The sequence below is a fragment of the Molothrus aeneus genome, chromosome 16 (assembly GCF_037042795.1).
Source record: "Molothrus aeneus isolate 106 chromosome 16, BPBGC_Maene_1.0, whole genome shotgun sequence".
Classification (NCBI taxonomy): Eukaryota; Metazoa; Chordata; class Aves; order Passeriformes; family Icteridae; genus Molothrus; species Molothrus aeneus.
The window spans coordinates 15560838-15575799 of NC_089661.1; the positions used below are offsets into that span (position 1 = coordinate 15560838).

Consider the following 14962-nt stretch of genomic DNA (forward strand, 5'->3'; position numbering starts at 1 on the left):
GGGATTTAATTGCAGTTTTGACTGGGCAGGGAATAGTAACAGAGATGCCTGAGCTTGTAGGAGCTGTGTGTGTGTCAGTGCCAGCACGGGAGGACAGATGCCCCAAAGGCCCAGGACTGCTGCTCAGAAGGAGATTTGTGCAGGAGAACCTGCCAGAAAGGAGCTGCAGAGGACAGGAGGAGCAGGAAGAAGGGGGTTTCAATCCCCTGAAGCAGTGACATGACCGCAGCGGTCCCGAGCAGGAGGCAGAGCCCGCAGCTCTCTCGGTGCCCAGCCCCGTGCCAGCTGTGCCAGCTGTGCCAGCTGTGCCAGGGAGGTTTTCCCAGCCCATCCATCACTGCGGGCAGCAGGGCCGGTGCCGGAGCCGAGGGAGGCTGATCGCGGCGTGCTCCATGGAGAGATGCAGACGCCCCTCCCGCCGGTGCCGCAGCAGGACGTGTAATTCCCTAAAACCTCTTAGCGTGCTAAGCCCTGGGAGCCCTCAGTGCCGAGGAAGCCGGGGAGAAAATCAGAAATAGCAGCTTAAGGGACAGTGGGTGCCAGCGTGGGGGGCTCTGTGGCCAAACAGGGCCCGGCTGCTCCCCCTGCCAGGACCCCACACACGGAGCAGCCTGGCTGGGGACAGCTCTCCTGGCGAGCCCCAAAGCCCTCGACCCCCAAATCGCTGCAGCAAACCACGCGTGGTCCCCAAACCTCGGTGTCTCACCCACCTGTGCCGAGGGCCCGGCTGGCCCAGGTGCCCCCGGCGCTGTCCCCCTGCTCCGCACGGCGCTGTCTCCTCGCATTTGCCCTGTGGGTGAAGGATTTCCCTCCTTCACGGGCACTAATCTGTTTTCCCTCCTTCCAGCTCCTAATTCCCCCCAGATCTGCAGGCTCAGGTCAGCGCCAGGCTCAGCCAGGACGAGCACGGTAATTAGTCTGCCCGCGCTCCTCTGTGCGATGGAAATAAAGTTAATTAGGAAAGGAAAAGGCCAGAAAGAGCTCAGTGCGTGTGTGGCGCTGGGCTGGAGCGGCTGGAAGGGCGCAGGGCTGCCGTGAGGAGGCCGGGAAGGGGCGGCCACCCCCTGCCCGCTCTGTCCCGGTGTCACGGCAGCACCGGAGCGGCCCCAGCGCCGGGGGCTCAGCGAGGACGGGGCAGCCGGGACGATGCTCCCAGGAGCGCTGCGGGTACACGGGAAGCGCTCCCAGGGGTGATGGAGAGTCAGGAGAGCTGCGAGCCCTCGGTGGGACAGAGCCGCCGCCGCTGAGAGCCCCAGGATGGCCGCGGACTTCTGTAAGTGCTGGAGCCCGGGGCGGCGAGTGCAGGGTGCAGCTCACACCGATCTGTTCCTGCAGCACAGCCCGCAGCAGCAGCGCTGGCACCGGCCCGGTGCTTACTGGGCTCCTGCTGGAGCTGTCAGAACTCGCGCTCAGCAGCCCTGGGGATGGGGTTTGGGCACAGATGGGTTTCATCCCGCTGCTGCCAGGCTTGCCCCGAGCTTCACCCTCAGCTCTTCCCCTCTGAGCCTCATGGTCTCTGTAGGATGATTGGCCCAGGTAAAATTGTCCGAGTTTCATTTTTGTAAGTGCTTAATGTGTGTTCAGTGACGCAGATGGGATAAACACGGGGGTAAAATGCATCTTCGCAGACAGCTGAGATGAAGTGCCGAGGAAAACCCCGTGTGAATTACCCTAGTGAGTGTCGCGGGCAGTGCGGGCACTCCCACATCACAGAGCCACGGAAAGGGAGGGCTGGAAGGGACCATGGCAGCGTCATCCGGGCAGCACAGCTTGGAAAGGGCATCTGAGTGCACTGTGCCCATCAGCTGCACGGGCTCTCCTTGGGCAAAGGCAGCTCCTGCAGATGTTCAGGGCTGCTGTGCCCCATTCTCCTCGGGCATCCGTGGAGCCAGTCCAAACCCTTCACGTGAGCCACAAACAAGTCCTGCTGAAAACCATCATCCTGCCGTTTGGGGATGCTGCTGTCAGGACAGCTCACACACGGACCGAGAGGGCACAGAGAAATGATCCTGGGGGAGATGAGAGGGTCTGGAAAATTCTGATTTACAGTAGTTTTCTAGTTGCAAGCAGCTAAAATACTGAGTGTTGAGGAGGGCTGGTTAAAATCAAGCTGGTTTAAGTCCTTGGATCATCTATTCATTAATGGAACATGTCAGAGAAATGAACTAATCATTTTGATAGACAAATAAATACAAAAAGATGCCTAAATGAGGCTCCTGGGGAAGGGGGTAGGTGGGTGCCCCAGGTGACACCAGGGCTGTGCCAGGTCACATCCGAGTGCCACGTGTAGCCCCGACCTTCCCAGCCAACGTGGCCTCCTCCATGGCCCCACCAGCAGCCAGATAGAGTAAAAGCTGTTATTTTAAGGAAATCTAGAGGGAATACAGGATCTTGGGGCATTTCTTCCCACAGCGAGGGGGACACAGCACACGCTGTAACCCCGCACCCGATGGGCTCCACACGGCATCTACAGGAACGACCCCTGAGGATGGGAAAGCCACCACAACTCCTTTCTTTTCCTCTTTCCCTCCTTCTTTTCCAGTCGCAGCCATGCCGGCAACCAACCAGGGCTGGCCCGAGTCCTTCGGGTTCGGGATAAGCGGCTCGGGGCCGTGCTACATCCTGTGGGTGCAGGAGGGCAGCAGCGCGGCGCTGGCGGGGCTGCGCCCGGGGGACGAAGTGCTGGAGCTGGAGGGGCAGCCCGTGTCCTCGCTGGGCCGAGAGGCGCTGCAGGGGCTGGCCCGGCGCTGCGGCAGCGTCCCCCCCAGCATCGGCGTGGTGTCCCGGCTGCAGCGAGCCAGCATCGCCCCGGGCCCCCGCGGCTGCTTCGGCTTCGAACTGGCCAGCGAGAGCCCCCCGAGGGTGGCCAGCGTGAGCCCCGCGTCCCCCGCCGCGGCCTGCGGGCTGGAGCCCGGCGATTACGTGCTGGAGGTGGACGGGACCCCGGTGGCCGTGCCCGAGGCGGCGGCCGCGCTCCTGGGGTCGTGCCGCGGGCGGCCCCTGCGGCTGGCGCTGCTGCGGCCGCGGCGTGGGGACAGCGCCGGGGACAGCGCCGGGGACAGCGCCGGGGACAGCGCCGGGGACAGCGCTGGGGACAGCGCCGGGGACAGCGCCGGGGACAGCGCCGGGCACGCGGCCGGGATTATCGCAGGGGACACTGCCAGGGACACCGCCGAGGGCACTGCCAGGGACACGGCCCGGGACCCCGGGCCCAGCGCCGGCCCCGCGCACCGGGACAGGCGGCAGAAGGCGCAGGAGTTCAGCAGGAAGGTGAGGCCGGGCTGTGGGGTAGGGGGTCGGGGCGCTGGGCACCCCCTGGGCCGAGCAGGATTGGAGATTTGACACCTCCAGCCTTGGCATGTGGATGGGGAATGCTCCCGGCTTGGTCACAGGGCTGGGGCGCAGATTTGGGGCACGAGCACCCCAAGAGAAGGGTCTGGAAATTACCTGGGAGAACAGGCGGGTGCTGCAAAGGGCTTGGAGAGTCCCTGGGGATGACCCCAAGCTCTTGTTCCCTTGCTCTGCAGGAGCATGGAGAGACCCACAGGGCAGATCCTGCTCTGGTGGTCCCTGGATGTCCCCTCAAAGTCGGAGCCTGTCACCCTGCAGACATTTTAGTTCTTATTTTGTTGCAAAAGGGAAAACATCAGCGTGATTACATCTTCATTGTGCTCCTGAAAACTTCCTAGTGGGTATTTTAGCAAACACCTCGCCTTGTGCTAATTATAAATTTGATCACAGTTGTTTTTTTCAATCTTTCTAATTTCCATTTCAAAGTAGCCTTTTAAAATGCTGTTATGAAAATAACCAGGCTGGTAGGGCTTTCTTTTTTTTTGATCCCGAGTTAATAAAGGAACAAGACATTCATAAAGAGATTTGTGGGTATCAGGCGAATCCCCTCAGTCAACTTCTCCATTAAAGATTCACGAATACCCACTGAGGTTTGGATTCATGGGCGTGGGAAACAGATACCTGCTGATTACAGGAGATTAACGAGGAGGGGCGGTTGTTCCGTGCTGCCTCCGTCTCTGAGGGCGCATTCAGCCGAGTAAAAGAATCCTGGATGATCACAGGAGAACATTTCTGCCGTGGTGCTGTCAGCACCTCTGTCCCCTCCGTCCCCAGCCCCAAAAGCAGCCGGGACAGCCCCGAGCAGCAGCGTGGGCAGGAGCAGGAAGGCAGAGCTGCTGGAGCACGGCTCAGCTGGCAGATTCTCTCCAGAGGGAATTCACAGCGCAGATGTTGGAAGTGGCCTCGGTTTCTGTGTGATGTAGCGAACACTAAAGCCAGCAGGGTGTTTTACCCCCTCCTTTCCCGGGACCCCAGCTCTGGTTGCTGCTGCTGGTGCTGTGAGCTGCCCGGTGCTGCTGCCCAGGCTGCAGGGTCAGAGGGTGCTGCTGGTTTGTGTTTCACCCTGCACTGCCCACGGGTCACCTTTTCCCAGCCTCCCTCTTTGGTAGAGCCCCAGGCTGGGTGCCCTGCCTGGCAGACAGACAGACAGACAGCGGTGTCAGTGGCACTGGAACGGGGCTGTGCCACATCCCGGGGGCATCACCAGGGAGGTGCTCACGGTCTCAGTTCCAGGGCAGTGCCTTCTCCTGTCCCCTGTGTGCTCAGGGACACGCTGGGGACCCCATGAGGGCTGGCAGCACCCCCGTGGTGGTGGAGGCCCCATCCCCAGAGGGGTCCAAGGAGGGGCTGGATGTGGCACTCAGGGCTCTGGGCTGGGTGAGAAATTGGGGATCAGGCACAGCTGGGATCTGGGAGGTCTCTTCCAGCTGAAACCATTTGTGATTCTGTGATTCCCACCCACCGAGCTCTGCAATGCCAGCCCAGCCCAGGCAGGAATCTCACACAGCCCTCTGGGGTCCGTGCCAGCAGGAGCACCACGGTCTGTCAGTCCTGTGCTGGGCCTGGGGACCGTGCTGAGGAGCCAGCCCAGGGGGCACTGCTGCTGTGGCTGCCCCAGATTTGGTAACCTTGAAGTGCTGCTGCTGCCGGGAGCCCCTGCAGTGCCTGTGCAGAGCCAGCAGCACCAGGGGCTCTGCCAGGGTCCTGGTGCCAGTGTCACCCTCCCTGGAGAGGGACGAGTGGGACAACACCTGCAAAAATGGCTCTTCCCCTTCCCCTGGCAGGTGATGCCTGTGTCTCCCTGGCAGTGCCACCACAGGGGTGCACCCAGAGCCCTGCACGCCCCTCAGTGCCCAGGGAAGGGTGAGGGGCTCCTCTCCCCTTCCTGCAGGCAAAGCCTGCAGTCAAACCTGCACAAAAACACCACCCTGCAGGAAATCCCACACGCACAGGTACAGAGAGGCTGTCACTGGGAGTTCCTGCATCCCACGGGAGAGGGCCAGGTGAGGAATCAGCTCCCACTGCCCAGGGACAGGGGGCAGCCCCCCAGCGCGGGAGGAGGTGGATAAGGAGGGTCCCATGTGGGGTAATTGGCTCGATGGTAATTAGCTAATTACTCTGCCTGTCACAGCTGGAGAGGATGGGCCATGGCTGGGAGCTGTCAGGGCTGACTCCAGGGCTGGCACTCACCTTCATGTTCTGTCTCCCCATTCCCAGCAGCTTCCCAGGGCTAAGGGCAGGATGGAGCTGCCCAGAGGGATCAGGAACTGAGGCCCAAAGCTGAAATAGCTCCAAAAGCCCAATGCAGCATCCTCTGCCAGGCAGGCTCCAGCCTGATCCCATCCCAGCTGTGACCCAGCAGGGTTTGGGGGTTTGGGGTCACACCCCTGTTCTTGTGGACTGTCTGGCCCAGCAATTCCAGCTGTGTGTGGGAGCAGAGCAGAGCTGTGTGATGGGCTGACCTCCGCCGTGTCCCTCTGCTCCCTGTGTGGTGCCCTCCACCTTGGCTGAGCAGGGAGTGCGACACATTTGCCGTGTGGCAGCGCCCCTGCCACGGTCCCACGCCCTCCTGCTCAGCGTCCCTTCCCTCTGCCGCCCCGTCCCGCCCGCAGGTGGATGCCGTCCTCGGGGAGCAGCCGGAGCTGAAGGAGAAGCTGTTCGCGGTGCTGAAGCGGTACGCGGCCGAGAGGAGGGTGGAGCGCCTGGCCCACGCCCTGGGCCTGCTGCTCGCCCACGAGTCCCACCAGCCCCTCATCGACAGCATCAGGTACCGGCGGCACCTCCACGCTGCCCTGGGGCCACCGAACCCAACCACGGCTCCCTGTGCCTGCCGGGGAGCCGGGCTGGGCAGGGCGGGAGGGGAGGGTCCTGCGGGAAGGGTGGGAGAATCCTGCAGGGAAGTGACTGGGATGATCATGCAGGGAAGGGATTGGGATGGTCCTGCATGGAAGGGATTGGGATGGTCCTGCAGGGAAGGGTGGGAGAATCCTGCAGGGAAGGAATTGGGATGGTCCTGCATGGAAGGGATTGGGATGGTCCTGCATGGAAGGGATTGGGATGGTCCTGCAGGGAAGGGATTGGAGAATCCTGCAGGGAAGGGGTTGGGATGGTCCTGCAGGGAAGGGATTGGGATGATCCTGCAGGGAAGGGTGGGAGAATCCTGCAGGGAAGGGATTGGGATGGTCCTGCAGGGAAGGGATTGGGATGGTCCTGCAGGGAAGGGATTGGGATGGTCCTGCAGGGAAGGGATTGCGATGATCCTGCAGGGAAGGGATTGGGATGGTCCTGCAGGGAAGGGATTGGGATGGTCCTGCAGGGAAGGGATTGGAGAATCCTGCAGGGAAGGGATTGCGATGATCCTGCAGGGAAGGGATTGGGATGGTCCTGCATGGAAGGGATTGGAGAATCCTGCAGGGAAGGGATTGCGATGATCCTGCAGGGAAGGGATTGGGATGGTCCTGCATGGAAGGGATTGGAGAATCCTGCAGGGAAGGGATTGCGATGATCCTGCAGGGAAGGGATTGGGATGGTCCTGCATGGAAGGGATTGGAGAATCCTGCAGGGAAGGGATTGGGATGGTCCTGCATGGAAGGGGTTGGGATGGTCCTGCAGGGAAGGGATTGGGATGGTCCTGCAGGGAAGGGGTTGGAGAATCCTGCAGGGAAGGGGTTGGGATGGTCCTGCAGGGAAGGGATTGGAGAATCCTGCAGGGAAGGGATTGGGATGGTCCTGCAGGGCAAATGCCAACCAGCTTTCCAAGGGACAACTGAGCCAAGCTTGGTGGCATCTCAGCCCAGCAGCCCTCAGCCTGTGCCCTCCTGCCCAGGGTGTGTGGGGAGCCCACACCCACTGCCTCTACCTGCAGCAGGGGATGTGGCTCCCAATCTTGGCTGTGATGTGGAAGGGAGATGGGATGAGCTGCAGAGCCACTGGAGATTCTCCAGAAGCCTGGCCAGAAATAATCTGAGTTCTGCAGGGTGAGGGCTTGGCCAGCAGCTCTGGCAGAGGGGGCTGGGGGTCTCTGCTGGGGCCATGGGCTGCCCGGGGTGCCAGGGGATGGTCGCTCACCCTGGGGTGCCTTGGCCATGCTCTGCTGGGGCTCAGGGTCCCCAGCCCCTCTGGAGCCCTGTGCCACAGCAGCAGCTCTGGCAGCGAGGCCGGGGCTGGGGCTGGGGCTGGGGCTGGCCCAGGGACACGTGGTGGGATTACAGCCAGGCTGAGACCATGGCCATTAGGGAATCAGGTCTCCATCTGGCCTCGCTCCGGGCCCAGCTTTCCAATTGCTGCTTTAATCAGAGCAATTGCAGGATATTACAGTTTCCATAACAACGTCCCCGTGCGGGGTCTCTGCCGTGACCCACCACGGGCAGGGTGGGGGTGGCTGGAGGCCCTGGCCATGCAGGGTCCCCCTGCCGTGCTGGGACTGCTCTGGGTCCCCCAGAGCCCTGCACCCCTGGGGACAGCAGGCACAGAGCCCTGCAGGGCCAGGGTGCAGGGGGGACACCCAGCTGCCCGCAGTCACCTTGTCCGGGTGCCCCGCCCAGCCTGTCCTGTCCCCACTGAGCACATTCTGGAGGGAGCTGAGTGCCAGCAGCTGGGGCTGGGGGAGGGATGGATGGATGGCCCCGAGCCAGGCCTGAACCATCACCCCAAGCTGAATCACAAAATGAGCCCCCACCACGCACAGTTCAGGAAAATTCTTTCCCCCAGCAAGATCCGTGAAAATACCTCAAATGCCTCGGATATCCCCTTTGCCATCAGCCCTGGGGAATTATACAGGATTACTTCCCCTCACAGAGGGGATTTCAGTAAGTGTCCAAATCTTCTTCCGGCCCCAAGCCCCTCTGTGGGGGGCACAGCAGGGTCCCCCCAGCACATCCCTGCCCCAGCAATCCCTGTGCCAGTGAGGAGAGCGCGGCTGGAGCCGGTGCTGCCATCCCCAGCTTGGATGGGCATCACCATCCCATGGCATCCCGTGCCCAGCAGGTGATGGATGCCAGGGCAGCACCCCGTTATGGCTCCCCCAGACAGGGTGGCACCCCCTGACTGCCCGTGCCCGTGTGAAAGGTTAACGCCAGGGCTGGGGCAAGGGGCGCCGTGGATCTGGCAGCTAATCTGGCTTTAATGGAAATGAAATATTTAGCTCAGGGAAAAGATTTACCGTTTAATCTTAATGAAATGAAGCCAAGGAAATAAATAAAAGAGGTGCCTTGCAGAGCAGGTTTCCCAGCTGTGGGTGCTGGGGCAGTGCCAGGCTGTGCTGCTGTGCCTGATCCCAGCTGCTGACCCCGGGGTCTCTCTGATGGCTTCACTGCCAAGCAAGGGCTGTCCCTGCTTTTGCTCTCACTGCAGGCTGTGAGCAGCTCCAGCAGCTCTGGATTCAGGGCGTTGTGAGCAGCTCGGGTGATTCCAGCCCGTTCAGTCTGTCTGTGACTGAGGAGGGGTCTGGGGTCTGTGCCCTGAGGCAGCACCGGGGGCTGGGAGGGCCATGGGGGTTCATGCAGGGGTGTCCTGGTTCCAGTGCTGGCTCCGGGGTGGGTGCAGTGTGGGGGTGCTGCTGTGGCTGTCCTGGGGCACGGGGCAGCCACCCCGGGCACTGCTGTGGGTGCAGTCTGGGCAGAAGGGCCCATCAGACCCGCCCCAGAGAGTGTCCTGGGGCTTGTCCTGTGGGGTCATCCCAGGGAGGACTCGGGGGTACCCACCGTGCATCCCCGTGAGGCTGGGCCCGGTCCTGCAGGGGCCCTTTCCACCTGAGATGGGGACAGCCCTGCACAGCCCGGTGATCCCATCCCTGTGCTCGCCCTGAGGAGCCCCTGGAGGGTGGGATGAGCCCCATTCCCCGGGATGGCTGTGCCACCGGCCAGGGAGGGGATGGATGCCAGGTGACGGGTCCCTGCTCTGTTCTGTGCCCCGGGCAGGCGGTGGTGGCAGGCAGTGTGTGCCATGTGTCCCCTGGCACTGGCAGGCTGTGTGTCCGTGTGTCCCCTGTCACACAGGGCTGTGTGTGTCCGTGTGTCCCCTGGCACTGTCAGGCTGTGTGTCCGTGTGTCCCCTGGCACTGGCAGGCTGTGTGTCCGTGTGTCCCCTGTCACTGGTGGTGGCAGGCTGTGTGTCCGTGTGTCCCCTGTCACACAGGGCTGTGTGTCTGTGTGTCCCCTGGCACTGGCAGGCTGTGTGTCCGTGTGTCCCCTGTCACACAGGTCTGTGTGTCCGTGTGTCCCCTGGCACTGGCAGGCTGTGTGTGTCCGTGTGTCCCCTGTCACACAGGGCTGTGTGTGTCCATGTGTCCCCTGTCATACAGGGCTGTGTGTCCGTGCGTCCCCTGTCACACAGGGCTGTGTGTCCATGTGTCCCCTGGCACTGGCAGGCTGTGTGTGTCCGTGTGTCCCCTGTCACACAGGGCTGTGTGTGTCCATGTGTGCCCTGTCATACAGGGCTGTGTGTCCATGTGTGCCCTGTCACGCAGGGCTGTGTGTCCGTGTGTCCCCTGTCATACAGGGCTGTGTGTCCGTGTGTGCCCTGTCACGCAGGGCTGTGTGTCCATGTGTCCCCTGTCACACAGGGCTGTGTGTCCATGTGTCCCCTGTCACACAGGGCCAGCTGCCGGTGCGTCCCCGTCTCCCACTGACCGTCGCGCTGGCCTGATTGGATCTTCCCTGTGCACCAGCTGTATTTCTTTTTGTGCTGTCGCTGCTGCCGGCTGTCCCCTGCTGTCCCCTCCCCTGCTGTCCCCCCGGGCTCCCCCCGGGCTTTACCGAGCTCCCGGCCGAGCGCTGCTGCTCAGCGGAGCCCCAGAGCCCGGCCGGGCACCCGGATCCTCCCGGGGCTGCAGCCACCTCTCCTCCGCCCTCCAGCCGGCCTTTTCCACTACTGGATTTCCCCCCCTCCCCTTTCTTTTTATCTCAAATGGATTTTATCCCGTTTGCCCGGAATTAAGCTCCCGCAGATTTTAATTTGCTGGCATTTTTTTCATCTGCCGGGCTGTGGATAGCGGGGATGATGCACGTGCCGCGCCGGGTCCTCCCCGCTCCCAGGCCCTGCCCGTATGGCTGATGCGTGCAGGCAAAGGGCACAGCTGTGCTCGGGCCGAGGATGCTGAAACCCGGCTGCCAGGGGCAAGATGAGCTGTCTCGGGTGAGTAACGAACGCTGCGAGGGAGGGAAATGGGTTTCAATCAGGTTCATCCCGGCGTGTGGCAGCCCCTGGCACCGTGAAAACAAGGTGCGCTGGGAGTTAATTAACTCTCAGCATCCCAGGAGCTGCTCCGCTCGAGGATCCGCCAGGAGGGGAGGCTCTAATTTGGGTTATTCCATCAGGGCAGGGCGCGGGGTTTGTCCCCGCTCGGGCTGGCCCCGGCTGGGTTGTTCTGGGCCGATTGGGTTATTCTGGCTTGTTCTGGGCCGGTCTCGGGGCTCGCGTCCCTCGGGGCTGCTCCGATTCCTGAGCTGGTTTCACGGCAGGGCAGAGCCCCGCTCCCGCTGCTCTGCTGAGCTCTGCTGAGCTCTGCCAGCTCCATCCCTGGGCTCTGGGGGCAGGAGCCGCCCTCGGGGCCGAGCGGGACGCGGGGGATGCCCTCGGTGTCACCGCCACGTCCCGGGCACCGTGTCCCTTTGCAGCGCGGGTTTTGCCGGCGGTGCCGTGCCGGGGATGCGCCGGCCCCTGGCAGCACCGTTTTGGTTAAAAACACCGGTTTGCGGTGGAACTGGGGGGAATCCGGACCCCGTCCTCCCCCCGACCGCAGTGCTGGGGCCAGCAGCAGTCCCAGCCGGTGGCACAGTGGCACTGGCACTGTCCTGATACCCGGGCTGGGATGGGGATGTGTGTGCTCCAGCCCCGCGCCCCCGCTGCATCCTTAGGGGAAAGCTCTGGCTCCGTTTGGGCTGTGAGATGCTGTCTTGGCTCTCTGTAAGTCGTGTTGTGCTTCAGGGCTGCGGGCAGGACAGTTTGGAGCGGTTTGTTCCTCCCTGCTTTGGTTTCGCTCCGTTTGCTCCCGGATAAAGCCGAGGGGGCCGTGCCGGGCTGGGCTGAGCCCGCTCCCAGCCCCGATCGCCGGCACGGCTGAAATCGCTGCCCTCGGGGGCTCCCTTAGCGCGGGGGAAATCCCACCGAGGCCGTGTTAATAACGCTCCCAACACAATCTATTTGTCTCAGCTTGTTTTTCACGGCAATAAAACTGCCTGGCGTGTTCCTGTATTAAACCACTCCAGCCATCTGTGACCGGCCCTGCATCAGAAATTTCATTTCAGCCATTAGGATTTAAATATTATGGATTGTGCTGCTTCCCTGCTTCTCAACCCCCTCCACGTGCCCACCCTCCAGGGCTGGGGGAGCTTCCCAGCTCTTGTGGGTGTGGATGGAGCACGAGAGGCTCCCCAAGTCCCTGGTGCTGATGTGGACACTGTCCTCCTGTCCACGACCCCTTCATTCCCACTGGAAATCCACCTGGGTCGCAGGATGGTAATGGAGGAAAAGCAGCTCTTCTTCGCTTCCATTAAAAAAGAAATCCCTAATCTAATGGCCCAGCATATGCTCAACTGCCCAAAAAAAAGGGGAATTAGGGCGGCAGGGAACAAAACGTGCCAGCAGTGAGACAATTGGGAGCGAGTTCCTTTTTTATTGGCGGAGTTCAAATAGGTCATGACCAAAATGCCTCGGTGGGAAATCTCCTGATAGGAGATTAAATTCCTCTGGCGAATCAAACTCCGGCTGGGACGCAGATGGGATCAGCCTGGCCCCCCTGCACCCTGCTGGAGCCACAACTTTTATTTTGGGAAGTGGTTACTTAGGATGAGTTTTCCAGTGCCTTAAGGAAAGCAGGGAAAGCAGCCTGGAGCTGCAGGAAAAGCCTTTCTGGAGGTCTCTTTGAAGGTCTCCGTGTCCCCGGAGCTGTGGGCAAGGACAGGGCAAGGACAGAGCCAGCAGATCGCGGTGCACGGCGTGGTGTGGGCACAGGGACAGCGGGTTTGGGACAGCTGAGGGCGCCCTGGTGCTGATGGGGAAGGGGACAGGCCAGGCCCGGGGTGTGGGTCTGCCCCGGGGCACTCTGATGGATCATCGCTGGAGCTGGGGCAGGGATGGGTCAGCAGAGGGTGTTCGGTGTTTTGAGCTCTCCAGGAGCTGCCAGGGGCGCTCTGGGCTGTCCCCAGGGACAGCGCGGTGGGCAGGGAAGGGCTGTGAGGGGCTCCCGGCCCCGTGCTCAGCCCCTGCCTCCCAGGAAAAGGCAGGAAAAGCACCTCCGTCCCTGGTCACTGGGGGCAATGGCCCCATCTGCAGAGCACCTGCAGCCCGTGAGGGGTTGTGGAGCCTCCCAGCACGGGAGAACGGGAATGGAGTCACAGCTCCGAGCTGCAGCGAGTTCTGCTCCTGCACGAGGGTCTGGAGGCTCCTCATCCCCCGGGCTGTGCCCCTGTCCCGCACACACGGGGAGATGAGGTCTGGGAATTCGGGGTTCAGTGCAGAATTCCTGTTCTGGGGATAAAGCCTGCAAGAGTTTTCTCTCCTGGATTTTAGCACTTGGCTGGACCAGCAGGGTTTTTCTGGTAGTGGTTTCCACAGCACAGTTCAGACATAATCCAAGTGTAGCTCAGTGTTTTAATCCACTCTGGGACGTGTTTTTCTGCACAACTGACAAACTCAAGGTCAGGTCTTTGCTGGTTGTTTTGGGGCCAAACTGTACATTTTTCATTTCTCCTTCCTTTGCTGCTACCAGGGGATTGTGTGTGATGTTGGCAGCTCTGGGAAGCCTCACATCCCCTTCATCAAACACCAGTGATGTGCGTTATTCAAATTAAAGGAAGGTTTTCTCTTTTATTCCTACTGAGAGGCACTGCTGCGTTACCCTGGGGGTAGAGGATGCTCCGTGCGAGGGTTTGGGCCCATGACTCTGCTCCTGATCCTGCTCCTGCTCCAGCCTGGCAGCTCCACCTCCCCACCCAAACCCCGCACCCCTGGCGCCGTTTGCCTTTAAGGTTTCTCACCCCTTCCCGCAGCACGTAATTTAAACACAAGCACTTGCGAAGTCAACTAATTAGCACCAGGGAGGCATCCCCCCGGAGTTGGGCGCCGAGCCGTGCCCTCCTTTCTGAGGAGCGACGAGCTCGTTCCGGCTGGAAACCACAGCGCTGCAGTTTTCGGGGAGAGGGAAGGAGGGAGGGAAGGCAGGGCTGAGCTGGGCGGCGGGGGCAGGAGCCCGGCAGAGGCCAGCGGGGCTCTCGGCCGATGCTGGAGCCGCAGCGGGGGCTGGCAGCGCGCCGGAGGGGCCGGTGCCCGGTGCCGGTGCCGGAGCTCGGGCCCGTCTGGCCGCGCTCCCCGGGCACGGCGGGGGTGCCACACGCGGGGCTGGCACCGGTGGCACCGTGGGCGTGAGCCGAGCCCGAGGCTCAGCTGCATGAGGATCTGAAGCGTCTCCCTTTTGTTCCCGCCGCACCCCGACAAATGGGAAAGGACCGGAGTTTCTCGCGGCATTTTCGGTACGTGTCCCCGCTCGGCTGGCAGAGCCCCCACGGGCATCCCTGGATGGCTCGGCTGCCTCTGGGGCCGGTGGGACCCCGCTGTGTCCCCGGGACAGCCCTGCCACCGCAGAGCCCCGCGGCACCGGCATGGGCAGCTGGGGTGGGAGCGCTGGGCAGAGCCCGGATGGGGCCGCTCTGGCTCCAGGCCAGCCCGCGGTGAGGATGAGGATGAGGATGAGGATGAGGATGAGGATGAGGATGAGGGGCTGGGCGTGTGATGGAGCGAGGCTCGGTGTCCCCTCGCTCCCCTGGCTGAGCAAACTTGTGGCAGCTCCACCGGCCCCGTCCAGGCTGGAGCCGTCCCTGCTGCCCTCCCGGGGCCACGTCCCGTCCCGCTGGGCCCCAGCACCGCCATCCGGGGTGGGACTGGCCGGGACAGCTCGGTGTGCCCTGCAGGACGTGTGTGTGGGGCACAGGGGCTGGCAGGATGTGTGTGTGTGCGTGTGGCACAGGGGCTGGCAGGACAGGTGTGTGTGTGGGTGTGTGGGGCACAGGGGCTGGCAGGAGAGGTGTGGGTGGCACAGGGGCTGGCAGGATGTGTGGGTGTGGGTGGCACAGGGGCTATCAGGACAGGTGTGGCTGGCACAGGGGCTGGCAGGATGTGTGTGTGGGTGTGTGGGTGTGTGTGGGTGGCACAGGGGCTATCAGGACAGGTGTGGCTGGCACAGGGGCTGGCAGGATGTGTGTGGGTGCGTGTGGCACAGGGGCTGGCAGGACAGGTGTGGCTGGCACAGGGGCTGGCAGGAATGGGGCAGGCTCAGGCTGCTCCCCAGGGTGGGCTGCAGGAACAGGACAGTGTGTGCAGTGCTGGGTGATCAGTGACCCAGCTGGCAGCTGCGGGACGGGAGTGGCACAGGCTGAGAGGTGCCAAAGGGAGCCCTGAGCAGGAGCTGAGGGCAGGGGATGGGCACAGTGGCATCTGCCACCAGCCTGGCCGGGCTGCTCTGGGGGTGGGGTGGAGGTGAAGCAGCCTGGAGCATCTGGGGCTTTTCCTGGCCTGGAAAACGCCCTGAATTCACATCCATGTCTTTGAGCAGGCTGAGCTCTCCCAAGGGAGTGCAGAAGCTGCTGCAGAGGGGGGCTGGTGCCCTCAGTGGCAC

General features: G+C 62.4%; 1 protein-coding gene across 1 annotated transcript in view; it reads left to right on the plus strand.

The window, feature by feature from the left end:
• The first annotated feature begins 13705 nt into the window (after nt 1–13705).
• The window catches only part of GRID2IP (Grid2 interacting protein), a 29933-nt gene continuing 28676 nt past the window's right edge, over nt 13706–14962 (plus strand). The window contains exon 1 of the mRNA XM_066560700.1: nt 13706–13820. Within this exon, the coding sequence (XP_066416797.1) occupies nt 13786–13820 (35 nt within the window). The 5' untranslated portion in view covers nt 13706–13785. The remainder of the gene's footprint in view (nt 13821–14962) is intronic.